The 16,336-nt window shown below is 38.9% G+C and overlaps 1 protein-coding gene across 3 annotated transcripts; it reads left to right on the forward strand.

The window, feature by feature from the left end:
• Positions 1 to 3,538: 3,538 nt before the first annotated feature.
• Positions 3,539 to 16,023, forward strand: DUT (deoxyuridine triphosphatase). Of its 3 annotated transcripts, none has more exons than XM_084293146.1 (7): positions 3,539 to 3,653; positions 3,932 to 4,082; positions 6,944 to 7,035; positions 8,100 to 8,144; positions 13,532 to 13,606; positions 14,476 to 14,546; positions 14,999 to 16,023. In XM_084293146.1, the coding sequence occupies exons 1-7, from the start codon at positions 3,647 to 3,649 to the stop codon at positions 15,053 to 15,055; spliced, it is 498 nt and encodes a 165-aa protein (XP_084149272.1). In that variant the 5' UTR covers positions 3,539 to 3,646; the 3' UTR covers positions 15,056 to 16,023. The 3 variants fall into 3 exon arrangements, with proteins under 3 accessions (XP_084149272.1, XP_084149270.1, XP_084149271.1); XM_084293144.1 differs by having other exon boundaries at positions 3,541 to 3,779; XM_084293145.1 differs by having other exon boundaries at positions 3,630 to 3,798.
• The last annotated feature ends 313 nt before the right edge of the window (positions 16,024 to 16,336 follow it).

Consider the following 16,336-nt stretch of genomic DNA (forward strand, 5'->3'; position numbering starts at 1 on the left):
GAAGTGCTTTTTTCACAAATCCACAAGTAATTTCAACATAACAGTTTCCAAAGAGCTTCTTCTTCACCACAACTTTAATGCGTCTGCACGACTAATTTGGAGAGCGTGCTAATTGTAAACTCTTGAATTGCAACTTCAGTTGCAAAATTTTATTAGTCCACCTACCTCCTTTCCCACTCTGTAAAAGACACTTCCTTTTTTACATATATTATGCATAAAACAACTGCTGAATTTTAATCACCATGTTAGGAACTGAATTCTAATTACACATTTGACATCTCTAGAAAAAAACATGGCTCTAAAGCTGTCTAACACTTTTTGAGCATATATCACACCATGGGTTTAAATAGGCTAGGGTTGATTTGATCAGACATGACAAAAGCAAGCATAGATAAGTTGACCAAAGATGTACAAATGAGAAAATAACCACTCTTTGAAGAAGTAAATAATATTTTGAGAATTCTACAATGGCCTCAGCCTACCACAGTTCATACAGCTACGCTTAAGGCCTAAGGGCCTGTTAAAAGGATCCACTACTGCTTGTCTCATCAGTGAATCTCACCTTTTCCTCCTCATATTAGTGGAGCTCAAACAGGTATCACAGAAGGCATTGTATTGTAGTTCTTTAAATCTCTTTACAACCACTTGCAAACTGCCCATCCTGATCGTACACCCATAAGGCAGGATGCTCAGTAACTGTAACCCCTGTCTAGTGTTCCAGATCAACATTCTTCCAACAGGACTTTGACTAGATTTTCAGTCCCCAACAGAGTTTAGTTTGTTGTTTTTTTAACCCAACAGTGCAAGTAGAAGACCGTAACCAAAAATTCATTGTATTCTGAAGACAATACTGCACCTGGTCAAGCCACATTGGGCAAAGAGCATGCCAGTGTCCTACTTCACACCCAAAAGGGTTCTCCATTTTCTCATCATGATCACAGTGCAAGGCCCCAGCCACCCACAGAGGTTTAAGACTGGGGTAACTTACTGAGCAATTTTCATTGCACCTTCAAAGTTCTACCAGAAGCCATCCTGGCAAGGCAAAACGATGGCTGTCCTTCATTCTCAGAAACCCTGGATGTCCCTCATCCTTTCCCTCTTTTTCTAAAATTCTGTATAGTATTTCAAGTTCTTCCTTCAGGCAAAAACAGTTTTGGCAACTGACTGGTAGTCTGCAAGTAACAGACATGGCAACAGATAGCATGAATTAACACTAAGTCCAAGATACGGTGTAAACAGCAACACCATTTTAGCTATTATGGACCCATTTAACCATATCTGTTTGTCACCTCCCCTCTGTCAGAGGTCCCCATCTCATCAGCAAAGCTGAGAGAACAGAGTTCAAGGAACCCTCAACCTCTTCAGCTCAAAGCTCAGCAGCATCCCTCTTGGTGCTGACCTCAACTGCTGTGAGAGCAGAAAACATTCTGTGCCGTTGCAACCCATGGCCAAACCCAATACATTTCAGCTTGCACGCTCTACAAATAACGACAATAACCCACAGCTATGCCATTGCTGGAATTTCATCAGAGGAAATTCAGTTTCAAGCAAAAATAAAGCACTAAAGTTGTTCCGTAACAGAGTAAAAAGCAATGACAAAATTCTACAGTCTCCACACAGTACAGCAAAACACAAGATCAAAAATAAAACTTAATTGCAAATAAACACCCCCACAGCAGCCTTTAAAATTACACATCTTAATCACTGTGAGAGAGACAGCTGTTCTAAGTCAGGCTGGGGTGGCAGCAGGGAAAGCTCTATTTTAAAGCCACATTTTTCTCCTAATAAAAACACTCATTCTATCACCAAAACTTCAGTGCAGAGAATTTTATGGATTAGCACCCCTAAAAGAAGCTCTGTATTTCTTTCTATGTACCAGCAGCTGCCACTCTTATTCTCAATTTAGCAAAAAGGCAGATAATTTCAGTTTATCTCACTATTATTTTTCAAAGCCAGCAGATATGCCTAATGGAGAACAGCAATAGTCAGCAGTCAAGAATGCAGAAACGTTGACCAAATAACTGCTTATCTCCAGAGCAAACAACACATTCCCAGCACCAAGGCAAACTTGCTGACACTTCTGTCTTTTCTAAAAACCTGACAGGGGGAAGTGTTGGTCAGCTGAGGCCTTTTTCCTTGATGACAAGATGTTTTGACGAGTTCTCTTACCTGCTATGCAGAGGCTTCCTGACTACCTTACATGTAGCATAGAACCAAGCCCGCCTCACGGAGGAGCCAGGCCGCTCACAAAATCAGTCCTTTTCTGCACTACGATGCAGGATGCAATTGTAACCATTATGAAGTGCTGGCTGTATAAATAACCAGTTATGATCAGACATTAATGTGATGTAACTTCAAAAAAAAAAAAAATCAACTCTCAATTTGTGAATGGGTTATATCAGAAGTCATTAACTATTACTTTTTTTCCTACACAGGTCTATGGTACTGTTATAACTGAAGATACAATTCAATCTGAATTTAGTAATATTTATAAAAGGCAAGTAAACAGCGCTGGGTGCAAGGGGAGTCTATGCTCTACCAACACGCACACACGAACATCGAACTTTCTAAATATACAGAACATTGCTTTTACATATTCATAAGAAACCCGAGTATGCCTATGCATATGTACAATCGGAAAAGGTATCAACTGAAACATAAACATGGCAAAGTTTTCCGAATTCCGGCAGGTGTTTAACAAACAGTGCTTTAAGTCTATTACTATTAATGTCCATGACTGGGGGAGTCCCAACTCCCATAGCTGGAGTTGGGAATCCTGGTTGAAGTGCTCCCATACCTTCTGTGACTTTTTCATTGGTCACACATTTTTGCCCGGTGACAGCAAACACCCAGAATCTTCCATGTATAAGGGCTGGAGAACAAGCAACCCCAGACGGCATGGCGTCTCTTGAATCACCCTTCTTTGTTCCCTCTAAACTCTTTTACATTCCTGATGGCCTCCTCGGTAAGTGTCTGATGTTATCACCAACCATGGGGCTTGCCGACCCCCATGGCCACACTCCCACATCTCCCCCTTCTTTATTAGTATCAACCATCTTCTTGACGCAAATTATTACCCCATATATCTCAGTACATATGCATTCTCATTCAAATGGTGATTATTAAGACTAGAAGTGCCGGACAGAAACAACGAAACCCCAAATTGGGATGTTTTTCAAAACACTGTTTTTCAGAGTGCAACACGCAGCAATGGTTTCACTGCCACCTGCCTGCACTTCAGAACGTGACACAGCCAGGAGACACTTGCATACACGCTAATCTTTCAAAAAATGTCATTAGGAGAGGGTTTGGGACAAAATTTGGAGGAGCAGAGAGAACTCCTACAGCCCGCAGCGACCTGCGGAGAGAAAAATACATCCATCCGCGCGGGGAAGCACGAGTTGTGCAGCCGCAAGGCGGCAGGTTCCGATGTCAGCCTACGGGGGGAGTTCGCTTGGCTTGAGGAGGAGGAGGAGGAGGAGGCGGAGAACTGGTACCACGGTTCCTGCAGGGGGCAGCGACGTAGCCGAGCCCCGCCTGCCGCGCACCCGCCATCGCCTTCCCCGGCAACCCTGCAACCCCCGCGGGGTCCGCCCGCCCCTCGGGGGCGCCGCCGCCGCCGTGCCCCGGGGCTGCTCTGTGCCGCATGGCAGGTACGGGCCGTGCCGTGCCGGAGCCAGCGGGGGGTGTCGCTGCCCCCCAGCCCGCAGACCCCCGGCCAGCGGCGGCGAGCGCCGGGAGCCCTGAGGCGTTGCGCCGCCGCCATGGCGGCCCGTCTGGTGCGGCTCCTGCGGCTCCGTAAGGAGAGGACGGAGGGGAAGGGAGGGGGGCTGCGGGGGGGGGGGAGGAGGCGGGGACTGAGCGGTTCCCGCCTGGCGTTTTCGCGCGCTTTTTGCCCCGCCTCACGAGCAGCTCGTGTCGCCCCGCGCAGCCATGCCCTGCTCCCAGCCGGCCCCAAGCAAGAGGCACGCGAGCTCGGCGCCCGGGGAACCCTCCTCCAGGCTCCGCTTCACCAGGCTCTCCGAGAACGCCTTCGCTCCCTCCAGGGGCTCCGCGCGAGCCGCGGGCTACGACTTGTACAGGTGAGGGTCCTCCCCTGGGGAGCGGCGAGCAGCCGCCCTGCGCCTCGGCTCCCTTGTGCCCGGCCCCCTCCCCGTATTTCCAGAGCTCCAGCCGTGCCGCAGCCTCCAGGTCATCAGGCAGTAGCGCTGTCAGGGTTGGCACGGCAGCACGAGCTCCTGCTGGCACCAGCACTGGGCGCTTTCCTGTGAAATAAAAAAATAAATAAAAAAAAAAGTCAGCACTCGTGGGTTTGGTCTGCCAGAGCTCGTTGCTTTGCCACTCTCCTCTTGGCCGCTGGGTGCTGTGGCCAAGGGCGTTATGGCAGTTTGATAATGGCGCCCAGCAGGAGCCCTGGTCACGGCTACGCAGGGCTAGGTTTGTTAAAGTGGTAAGTGTTGTTCAGAGGCATGCGTTATGTCTAGGAATGTCTACACGTGGTTGTTTGCATTGCTCAGTGATAAGATACAATCACTAGCTATATCTGCGCTCTACTCTGCCTTCTTCCAGTTTCCTTTTGTAATATCACTTAAATATCCATCCTGTCTTTTTCTTTCCCCTTAACCATCAGACTTCCTCTCAGAGGCTTTATGCGTCTCTGTGCTCTACCACGCTCAATGCTTTATATTGTATTCCACTTTTCTAGGTTTGTTTTTGTCTTGTCCAGTGGTGTACAGTACACCTGGAAAAAGACAGCTTTACAGAAAACTTTTTGTTGCTTCCACATGTTTAAAAATAAGTTCTTCCTGTGATATATGGAGTAATAATTCATGTCAAGAAGATGGTATTAATAAAGAAGGGGGAGATGTGGGAGTGTGGCCATGGGGGTCATGAAAAGCTGTTTGAAAAGGACTGCTGTGGGGCAAAGGGTATAAGAGGGGAGCCTGTCCTCGAGATGAAAAAAGGTAACATGATATAATGGAGTTATGTCATCAATCAAGAAGCAGGAAAAAGGAATGAATAGGGACAGGCTAGCAGAATGGAGACCAGGATGGGAACAGGGACATTGATTGCCTCATGAAGATAGGTTCAGCCAAGCTCAGCAAACCACTCAAAGAAGCTCGTACAGAAAGCCACTGGAAATAGGCACTGGAGCTGGAAAGAAGCTAAAGCTGAGAAGTGGAGCCGCACACACAACTGCCCCTCGCTGGTAAGCAGTTGTGCATTATGGAGAATCATACATCCTTAGAAACAAAGAGTGTCCTGGTAACCTTACAGCTTATTCTCTTTATTAACAATCAGACAGTTTATGATCCTGAAATATGGGGCCAAATTGTGACTTGTTGATAACGGACTCTACAATCTTATTGACTGTGGAGTCCGTTTTCAAAGTAGGTATATTTATTCAGCGCTGGGCAGCATGGAGGGTAGTCCCACCAAAGTTGTGCACACCTGATGCAGCAACTTGCCTTGGTTTTATGCCATAAAGAGTTACATATGCATGAAGTTTCACAATATGCCTATACATATTCAAAACCCGTCCCCACTTCATATTAAAAGTAGTTCCAAGGAGTTATTTCCACAACTCTTCCCATCTGCGCTTGCGCAGTGTATTCTGGCGGTGGTCATCAGGGGTCATGGGGATGAAGATTGATGACTTCCTCGTCACTGCTTGTTGACCTCTTGTCTTTGTGCAGACTCAGTTGCTCCTTGGCTCTTGTACATTCGCAGGACCAGTTTCTGCCACTTTCTTAAGATAGGCTCACGCTCTTATTAGGAGACTGACCTTGGTAAGGCACCCAAGGCTTCTTGCTTTAGTTAATTTGCACAATGCACCATAGTTAGCAAAGACACGAAGTAGCATCCTAACTTAATGCTGTCAGTGCTCTATCGCTACTTGATAAGATTCTCCTAACTCCCTCTCTCCGTTGAGGTCAAGGTGTGGGACTCTACAACTAAAAATGACAAGGTTGCAGTGGGATTGCTCGGCACCTGGCAAGCAATCTCTGAGGCCTTAAAGAGCCGTGTGGGGCCACAGTCAGAAACGTGTGGTTTGCCAGACAGTGAGGAAGCTGCGGGCTCATACAGACAGCTACGCCATTGCACCCCCACCGCTGCTGCCATCACAGGCCTTTGCTGTTACGCCCCCTGTTGACCTGGACGTGCCTTTTGACCCAGGCCCTGTTGGCCTTGAAAAGGAGACAGAAATGTTTCCCTCTGATCCGGGAAGAACAGGATACATAAGGCCCAAAGGATGAGTTGCTTGACAACTTAAAGCGAGACATTGTTCCCACGACTAGAACTGGAATTTTCTGGTGTTTGTAATCAAGAAAAGGAATGGAAAATGGAGACTGTTATGTGATCTGAGAAAAATTAATGAAGTCATGGAAGACACCAGAGCACTTCAACCAGGATTCCCAACTCCAACTATGCTCCCCCAGTCATGGACGTTAGTAGTAGTAGACTTAAAGGATTGTTTGTTAAACAGTTGCCTTTTAAAACTTTGCCATGTTTATGTTTCAATTGATACCTTTTAGTAGATTTTTAGGTTATAGTTAGCTCACCTGATGTAGGAGGCTTAATCAGAAGAGAAACTCCTTAAAGTTTCTGCTTTGGCACACAAAATTGCACATCCTTGTTGACCTGGTTAATTTCAAGTTAATGTCTATGTTTCCTCTCTCCCTTACTAGTTAAAAACAGTTAAGAAACAATCTCACGATTATGCGGTTCAAATGATGCTACTGAAAGCTAGCAATGTGAAAATGGGAGCATCTTGTATTGTATACAAATATTGTCGATCTGTAACTTTCTTGTATAAATTCCACGGTAGGTCAGGTTCTCCTACATCCCAGCAGGAGGAATTCTGGGTAATTTTGTACCTTAAAATACAGAGGTGTCTTTTTTCCATATTCCATATAAACTAGTGTTTATTTCTGTAATGCAGTGCCTACGACTGTGTGATACCACCTATGGAAAAGGCTGTAGTGAAAACAGACATTCAAATTGCTCTTCCTTCTGGTTGCTATGGACGAGTAGGTAAGTAAGCAGGCCATGAAAAAACTGCAGTCACTGCAGAACAGGTTTGACATGATTTTTACATTAATATTCTTGTTTTCATATATTTTATGTGTGCAGAATAAATCTCACATCTATGTGTTTGAGCCTAATAGTAGACATTTGTGAAAAACATTTAGTAGATATAACAATAGTAGACATTTTTGAAGTTCGCTAGTAAGAATGTTCATAATCTTTATACAATGTCATAGGCTATGCAATAGTTAATTATTTCTCTGCAGTTTCAGAATTCAAATGACAAAGACCAATAAATAATGGATAAATGGAAAATGCACCCTTGACTATTTAAAAATTAACTCTGAGATAGGAGAGTATGGTAGTATTTTACTACTTTTAGTGACAAAATAATTGAGAGAATGTGTACAATGTTACGTTTTGTTCATTCTTTTTCTGAATTACATATTAGTAAAAACATAGTAAAAACAAACAGAAAAACAGCTACCTCAGTGGAAGAACGTGCTCAGAGTTTGCTGTTTCCTTTCATCTAAAAAGAGAGTGCACGTGCATTTATTTTAATCCAAACAAAGAATTCTGGAGAGAGTAATTTTTAGCTCCTCATTAAAGTACGCTAAGATATATATTAAAAAAACAATTGCACATCATTTAATGTGTATAATATTCTTAGTAAATTGCTTGTCAGATATTGTTTTCCATCATAACTAAAATGGATTGACCTAATAATCTTCTGAGATTATTCCAGAATAGTGGAAACAACTAAAAATAAACCAATACTAGATAGTCATTGTCTGCTCCAGCATTCTTTGGAGAAACCTGCTCTGCAGTTGATGGTCTAAACAAGGATATACTTGCATCATTTAAAGATTTCAATCTTAATGTAGCTTGTAGCAGCTGCTTTTTAAATATATACAATAACACGTACAGTAGTTCCCGTAAAATCACATTTATTTTAGAAAGACCATGGAAACAGTTCTTGCTGACACAACTTCAAGCAAACACACTAACCTATAAATGTTTTATAAGAGTTTAAAAACAAAATTAATACACTTAAAATTATTGTTTTCTAGCACCACGTTCTGGCTTAGCTGCAAAGCACTTCATAGATGTTGGTGGTAAGATTTTTGTTATTTTTACTATAACTTCGTAAATCTTGATTGTTATAAGTGCCTTAATTTAACATTGTAATATGTGTAAATAAGTAATCCTGGCTTCATTAGTTGTCTGGCAAAAGGAGATAATTGGGTAATACCCCAATGACCAGTAAATCATACTTACTTTAAAACTTTATGGTTTATTACTGATTTTCCTATAATAACCACAGAGCACTCATGTAAGCAGTGCATGGCATAGCTGTTATTTTGGGGTTTAGACATTAAAATGATTTTTTACAGTATGTTTTCTTCATTTTCATGAAATACCTGTGTGTGATTCTTTTCAGCATAGTGTAAGATCTAAGTGAATTAAATTAAAGCATATAGATTTTCTTTTATACAGAAGACACAGTCATTGTAAACAAATAAAATGATAAAAAACACTGGAATACACCATTACTGTGGGCAGTTCTTCACTTAGAGAAAATTTTTCATTAGGTTACAAAGAACCTAAAACTTTAGTTTACTCTTAGTGATCAAAATGCAACAAATATAAAGCAAATAAAATTTAAACTAACTTTGTATGTTTATTGATTTAAAATCTGAAAATCTTTTGAAACAAGTAAAGCAAATCCCACTTTCTACAGGTCTTTCCTTTTTTATCATCTTTAGCAACAGATGTGTTTTAAACAGGTTGTCTTTTAATATACTTTGAACTTTTCCTTAATCTTAATTAGAAATTCACAGATCTCTAAAAACAATTATTATAGGTGTATATACATAAAACCAGAAACCTTTATGAAAGTCTCAGAATCACACATTATAAATATATATATACACTAACACTTTTTGATCTGAAAGTTAAACTAGGAGGTACTCAAAGGAAATAAAAAGTGCTTAACAGGATGACCTGTTCAGTTTTTCAAAAATAAGAGTTTACAAAACACAAGTTAATGATTACTAACAGTTAGTAGAGGACCTTTTATGGAGAAAAAAACAAAAACAACAACAATTGCTATATCATTTTAATTTGTTCTGACTAGGTACATTTCTGACAGTGAAAGCCATTACCCATTTAAGTAAAAATACATTGTAAGAAGTCCTGCAAGTCAAGGAGGAAAAAATGGGATCATGTAAGAACACGTTCAGAATTCACATCTGCTAGGTGTGGCTGCTTTCCAAAAAAACAATGTGCCAAAGTTCTGACAGAGTAAGACAGTATGTCAGACTGCCAATTCTAATGCACAATTTTTCCAAAAATGATTTAGATGATTTCCACCCAATAAACGTAATTTAGAAGAGAGTCTTAGTGCTCAGCAGTATGTATAATTATTGCAGCTCGGTGTTGTGGAATAACAGAATGCCAAGGCAGAAAACTTATTGTTAACTTTTTTTTTTTTTTTTCCCAGTATGCCTAGTACGTACAGTTTGTTTCTGACCCCATGCAGAAGGAGGACTGTCAGGTCCTTCTTGTATCTTCCAAGGATCATATATTTTCTGATACAAATAGTATAGTTTGAACTCAGGTGGTAGCTAAGCTCAGACTGTGTGAATGGAGGTATAATACATTTAAAGAGAAAAGGATTGGAAGGCAATTAATTTTACAGAAACTTTATACAAAATGGAATTACTTCATGGAATTTGAAGTTATTGTGGCTTTGAAAGTATTACAGTCATTCAGCACAGCATTAGACTGGGGGTTTGGCCACAAAATATATTTTAAAAATATTTCTTAATACATACCTTCAACTCTGATTGCAAGTTTTGTTTGTATCATGCATGCTTTTGAGGAAAAAAAAAAAGTCCTTACTCTGCATCTGCTGAAAAGCTTTCATCCTCAGAAGTGTGTGGGAAGCACAATTCTCACTAGAAAGGAAGTCTGAAGCTTTCTAGATTCTTTACTTTATAGCTAAGCTTACAAATGTTAAGTGCTTTAGTGAGTGTTTTTTCCCGGTCGACTGAATACTGTAAATAACTTATGTTGCTGACCAGTTCAGACACAGAAATATTCATCAGTCTTCCGCATTGAATTATCAGACAGTTTTCAATTCCTAGAGAGCTCACCTGTCTTTGTTTTTACACGCTATTTCATTTCTTTGGGCTGGGTCATCTTCTCCAGTGGTAAGCTTGCTGAAACAAAGAAAACAAAGAAGGAAGCCTGGATTTTAAAGTGATATTTACAAATTTCAGTTTTCTCAAATTAAAGTGGCCACTGCTGAAAAGCCACTTTTAAGAGAAACTACCTAATGTTTAAGCTTGAACAATTTTCAGAAGAATTTTACTAGCTTACTGCCAACAGTGGTTAAACACATGGCAAACTTGTAGTGACTGGTGTTAGAACATGATATATATTCATTGAAGGGCAGGATTCTCTTACAAACATATTCAACTTGATCTAGAATTACATATTTGTGGGGAGGGTATGGCCCTTGGATAGCCAGTCTGAAAGCTACGATGAATACAGGAAGGAGTTATGGCAGCCTGATTTCTAAAAGAAATAATGTTAAGATAGGTGTAGAAATAAAAAAACTCAGTGTTATCTGTATGCTTTTAAATAATAGCTCCATAGTATTACCCCAAAACTCATTGCCAGTCTCTTTAGTAGTACTCAAGTAGGTGGTCAAAAGAAATTGGTGTCTGTTCATGACAAGCTTTTCAGCCAATACTTGTAAAATAAATTTTAGTGCCTATACATAAAGCCGAGATTCTGCTAATGCCATTGTTTAAAAGTCAGGGAACACATCTGACTAGATGGATTGTAGATTAGCATATCCATTATAGTCAGTATCACTCCTTTCAAAAAAAAAAATGGTTTGAAGTTTGAGAAAAGATAGAATACTAACATGCAGTTAAGCTCCAGATACTCCAACACAAGCTAAGTTTTAGATACTGTTCTTTTTTTTCCCCTCCAGAAAATGGTAAGAATGACAAGTAGACCAAGAAGCATCATTAGCAGTTAAGCACTAACCAATGCATCAAGTGTGATTTTTGTCATTATGTAGAAATAAGCTTGTTTTCTGTCAGATAAAGAGGTAGAAAAGTTAAATTAAAATGCCTTTAAGTTGCACCAATTGTTCTTCAGACTTTCTTTAGATAATTCCAGCAGAAATGTGACAGTATTTTCTTGCCTGTATAAATTTAAGGGTATTACTTCAATTGATACATTCTGTACCCACAAAAGCATATCTATTTAAATAGAATTAGACTTTAATAATCACTTTAGAGTATTGTGTTACATCAGAACAGATTATATTATAACAAATAAAACTAGCCCTTGATATGTTAAACTAGCAAATTCCATTATCAGTCTCTAATTACATTATCTGTCCCAGCATATAGTCTAGAAAAATGTTTTCTTAGCTGCACAGAAATGTTTGAGAATGGCTTGTCAAATTAAGGATATATCCAAAGAGCTAATGATCTTTTAATGGGCATTTATGAGCATATGTACACAATTTTATCTGCCAAGCGTAAACTCTGACTTTCAGCTCTTCAGCTGATTGATGCACATCAACAAAGGCACCAAAATAATGGGCAACTGACCACAGAACTTGAGTGATGCTTAAAACAGTTTGGACTGGTATTAACAATTGGTTGAATCTCCCTTTGTCATGCATATATGTAGTATGTATAAATTATATGTGTAGCACTCTTACTAACACTTTGTGTCACCCCTAGTTTAGGGATTATGTGAGGATTATAGATTATTTTGTGTTTTAAAAGGGGGAAGGTAGACTACATTTCTAGAAGTTAGAAGCAGTTTTCACGGTATTTTATAGTTCAGCTGCTTATGCACTGACACAGGCATAAGGGTTCAGTTTTTAAAGGTTTTAAATATTGATTTGTAATACTGAACTGTGGTAGAAAACGTGCAAGAAACCTCTTAGATGTGATGACCAATGTATGTGATGCATTGTGATGCTCAATTTAGCTGATGACTTTCAGAAAGTTGGTCTAACCTAAAACAAACAGTGCAGGACTTGTACCTGTAGCTTCAGTACATCAAGCTCTTTGAATCAACCAAACCAAATGCTATATTCAGGATTTATTTATTTTTTTAAAAACTTTGATTCTGGAAAACGTTCATACATAGCAACCCCTAAGATTTGTTGACTCTTACTTCTGACAGTACTCTGTAGGTAGGATCCCTTTAAACAATTGCACACAAATATCAGTGACCTAACAAAAAAACCCTGCATGTTTTGCTGATTTTCCAGAACTCAGGGATACTCCTGGTCTTATTAGCAGCTTAATTAGGCTGCTTTTCAGAAATGTGGTTGGATTAACCCAAAATATTACATGGGAAATAGAGCTCCGTAGATACCATTCATACCAGAACAAGTGCAGAGATGACACAATAACATTACGTACAGTATATAATGCAGTGCTTTCACACAGCTGAAGAAACAGAAAAAACGTTCAGTTTCTATTCTTATGTGTTGTGTATATGTTGAGCTTCAGCAATAATAATTCAAAGTAAAGTATAGTCATAGTACAATTTATTTTGAAATCTATGATCTACGGGTAGCATTTTGTATGTACGATTCCTTGAATGCCTGGGAAGGACACTCATTTTACTATTTCTGCAAGTATTATGCAAAATACATACTTTGGTCCACAGGGAAATCTAATTTCAATTTTTTATATTAGAAACATATTTCCTGTATCTGAGAGGGGAAAAGAGAACCTGAATGATAATTTTTATATATTAATAAATAATCTGCTGAACTACCTTTCTAAAGATTACAGAATATAGAGTTAATAGTTTATATATAATAGCAAGCTTTTTATACAGTATTTACACTTGAATGTAGCTGGATTTTCCTCCCCTGGATGCTCCCATTGCTTCTGAAACGAAGGAATCCGCCCTGCTATGCACCTTACCCTCAGCCTTTCACAGCAGAAGAACAAGAACTCAGTTCTTCCCAGCCTTTGTGCTTTGCTTTGTGCTTTTAATCCATGAGAAAGGCCTTAGTTCCTTAAAGCTTCAGTTCTTTTAGCTTGCCTGAGATAAGGGACTGGAATCCATGTAAATCCATAAGTTCCTAAATAAAGTATTAGAGTTAAGAAAACAAATTTGTGCTTGACACTGTAGGAGCTGTAGTTAGCAGAATAAATGGAGGCTAAAATTGGTACAGCTGTCTTGATTTCAGATAGGGTATTGCAACTAAAATTAGTAGTACAGTGGCAAAACACTTCTTAATACATGATGGTGCTTTTCAGTTCTTTTTGTAAGATTAACTAGCAGTTTTAGTTGTGTCAGTGTTTTCATATATATTGTTTAATTGCATGAGTAGTATAAAGGATGTCATTATGAGATACGGCATTCACCGAACTAATCTAAACAAGCATTATTTAAAATACTGACAACATTTATTAACAGAGTATCTTTCTTAATTCTTTGTCAGCTGGTGTCATTGATGAAGATTACAGGGGAAATGTTGCTGTGATACTCTTCAACTTTGGCAAGGAGACTTTTGAAGGTATTTGTTGAGCTAGACAAAGCCTGTTTTCAGCCATCGGATGGGAAATGAGAAACTAATTTTGTTTAAAAGTCTACAGAGAGATAAAGTTACCTGAGAACATTTTTACAATTAACAAAAACACGTAAACTTAATGTCCTGTTAAGGAAACCTGAAAAGTTTCTACTATTAAATTAGGTGACATGCAGAAAAGAACTACTTAGCTAACCTGTAGATTCATGAGCTTTACTGAAATACAACTTTGTATTTTGGTTTCTTTCTTGTTTTAGCAAAAAAGATTTGAGATAAAAAGTCTGTGATTCTGGGAAGTATGAGTAATAAAGATAGAATTTTCCCTTAATCGTGCTCTCCTTTTGCAAATGCAGTTTTAAGCCTCAGGACCCAGTTAAGATATTGCTAGTGATTTGTGCTGTGAAGTGGCAGAAAAGGCTACAAGATTCTTACAGAAGTTCTCTGAACCAAATTGGTACTAATCAGAGTTTTTGGTTTCCTTTTATCAGTTTGGGTTGTTTTTTTTTTTTCCCCAGGGAAATTAATTCCTGTATCTAGTTCACAAGGGAGCTACATCGTGGAACTTGCTCACACCATCTGCAGTATTTATGCATAATAACACTTAAGATGCCACGGTGTAGCAGCAGGAATGAGGGGAGATCTCTTGAGCTAGTATTGCTGTTGAAACTTCATTTATGAGGCACAAGCACAAGTTTATCACATCCTGTATATTTCTGGGACTATTAATGTTTGCTTAACTAAGCTTCAGATAAGTATTTACACTTAAATACATTCTCATACTCTTAGAAAGGGATTGTCTAAACTATTTGTTTGCTTTTTTTAAAAAAGGAAATTATAATAATTTAACTTTGTTGCAGTTAAGAAAGGGGATAGGATTGCCCAGCTCATCTGTGAACGCATTTTCTATCCTGAGCTAGAAGAAGTTCAAGTAAGTTGACAGAAGGAAATATTTCTGCTATCTTCAAGAATCAGTAGCTTAAGATAGTTGTATGTAAGCTGAAATTTATGGTTTATGTAAATACTTTGTATTAAAACTATTTTCAGTGTTAGGCAGCAACACTATCATGCTCTTTTGAATAAAAATCTTTATGCTTTGCATGCACTTACCTGGAGGATGTTTTTTTGTTTGCTTTTTGTTTTTTATTTTAAGTCTTCAGAGGTAGAAGGCACATGAGAAATATTTTCATTTGGTATTTGTTTAAACTTGCACAGAAAGTATTCAAAACTCTCTCTCTCTTAAAATGTTTTATTTTAGTTTGAGTTATAGCTAGCAAGAAGCTGAGTAAATATATCCTCCTCTATGGTGGATGATATCTGCTGTGTAAAAATTAAAGGCAAGTTAAAACACTAAACCAGCTTATCATCATTGATGTCTTTCAGGCTCTAGATGATACAGAACGTGGCGAAGGTGGCTTTGGTTCTACAGGAAAGAACTGAAAGTTATTGTAATATGCTTTCTGTGTTGTTGCTTTTTTGTTACTCCTAAATATTCATTTGAGTTAGGAGTGGGATTTAGATGTACATAAAAATAACCTCAAGTTTTATACAACATTTCTGTACTTGTTCTCCTTTCTAGGTTTATAGGCAGTTAATTCAGCTGCATTATGGGGGAAATGTGCATGAATGACTTGATTGATTGGTTGATGATTTATTTTTTGTAGCTTTTTGGTCCTCAGTAATAAGTACTTGTTTGTGCTGATTATACTGCAATAAATCTAAAAATAATTTAACAATGTGATTTTATTTTACGCATCTTTAGTTAACTTACCTAAACAGAAATTGCTGATTGTTACCTTGTCAGTTTATATTAATCTTCTGAAACCCAGTTTTCATGTATCTCAGTATTTCATGCTGAGAGCTCATTTCATAAAGAATCAGTGATGATATAGAATATAGCTACCGGTATGACTTCCTGCTCTGACCTAAATCAGAATAAGGTGAAGATATTTACTATTGCATCTTCTACCTGTCAAAAATGCATGTTTCTGCTCAAAGCTAATGTTCTGGCTTTGATCCTTAGCTAGTCCTCAAACAGTCATTTTTTCAGCTTTCTATTAATAGAGCAGGCAATATAATGTTTGATCTAAGTAACACAACTCATCTGGAAATTATTTCTCTATAATAAATAAATGCTATGAAATATGCTGCTTGTTGATATGAATACATGAATAAGGTACTGAATAAGGTACAACATGAATAAGGTACTGTATGAAAGAATGATTCGGAATTACTGCAGCACTCCATAAACTGCCTTTTTTTTTTTTTTTTTGCAGTGGGCATACTTGTTGCAGTAGGTATCTTTACCAAAAAAGGCTCACTTATTTTGAAAAGTAGTATATAGTTGAGTTCCCTTTCATCAGTCTCCTCAGTCACTATCTAGAGAAGCGTGAAGCATGTAACGAGTTTCAGATGACTGCAAGGTTTTTGTCAGTAGGGTTTCTTGGGGAGGGGAGGGGGGGAGAGGGGAGAAGAGGGAAGTAACTGAAGCACTGGAAATGCTTTCAAGCTCATCTCTACACCAAACTCCTCCCTGTATGCATCAAACCACTGCACTAGATAACATTCTGATAATTCCTTTAATAGAGTTGGGGTCTTGCTTCAATATGAGTAGCGAAGCTGTAGAAGATAAATACTTCCTACAAAGTACCAAGTTACATACCAGCATATTGAATGTTCTGAAATTGATACTTATTTTTAAGAGTCCTGCAGACTTTCATT

The sequence above is a fragment of the Netta rufina genome (assembly GCF_964035555.1).
Source record: "Netta rufina genome assembly, chromosome: 11".
NCBI lineage: Eukaryota > Metazoa > Chordata > Aves > Anseriformes > Anatidae > Netta > Netta rufina.

Excerpts from the sequence above, each read along its gene's own strand:
- DUT (XM_084293144.1), top strand. The coding sequence starts at position 3,647 with ATGGCAGGTACGGGCCGTGCCGTGCCGGAGCCAGCGGGGGGTGTCGCT. Across the intron at positions 8,145-13,531 it reads GCACTTCATAGATGTTGGTG|CTGGTGTCATTGATGAAGAT; the intron begins GTAAGATTTTTG and ends ATTCTTTGTCAG. Across the intron at positions 13,607-14,475 it reads TGGCAAGGAGACTTTTGAAG|TTAAGAAAGGGGATAGGATT; the intron begins GTATTTGTTGAG and ends ACTTTGTTGCAG.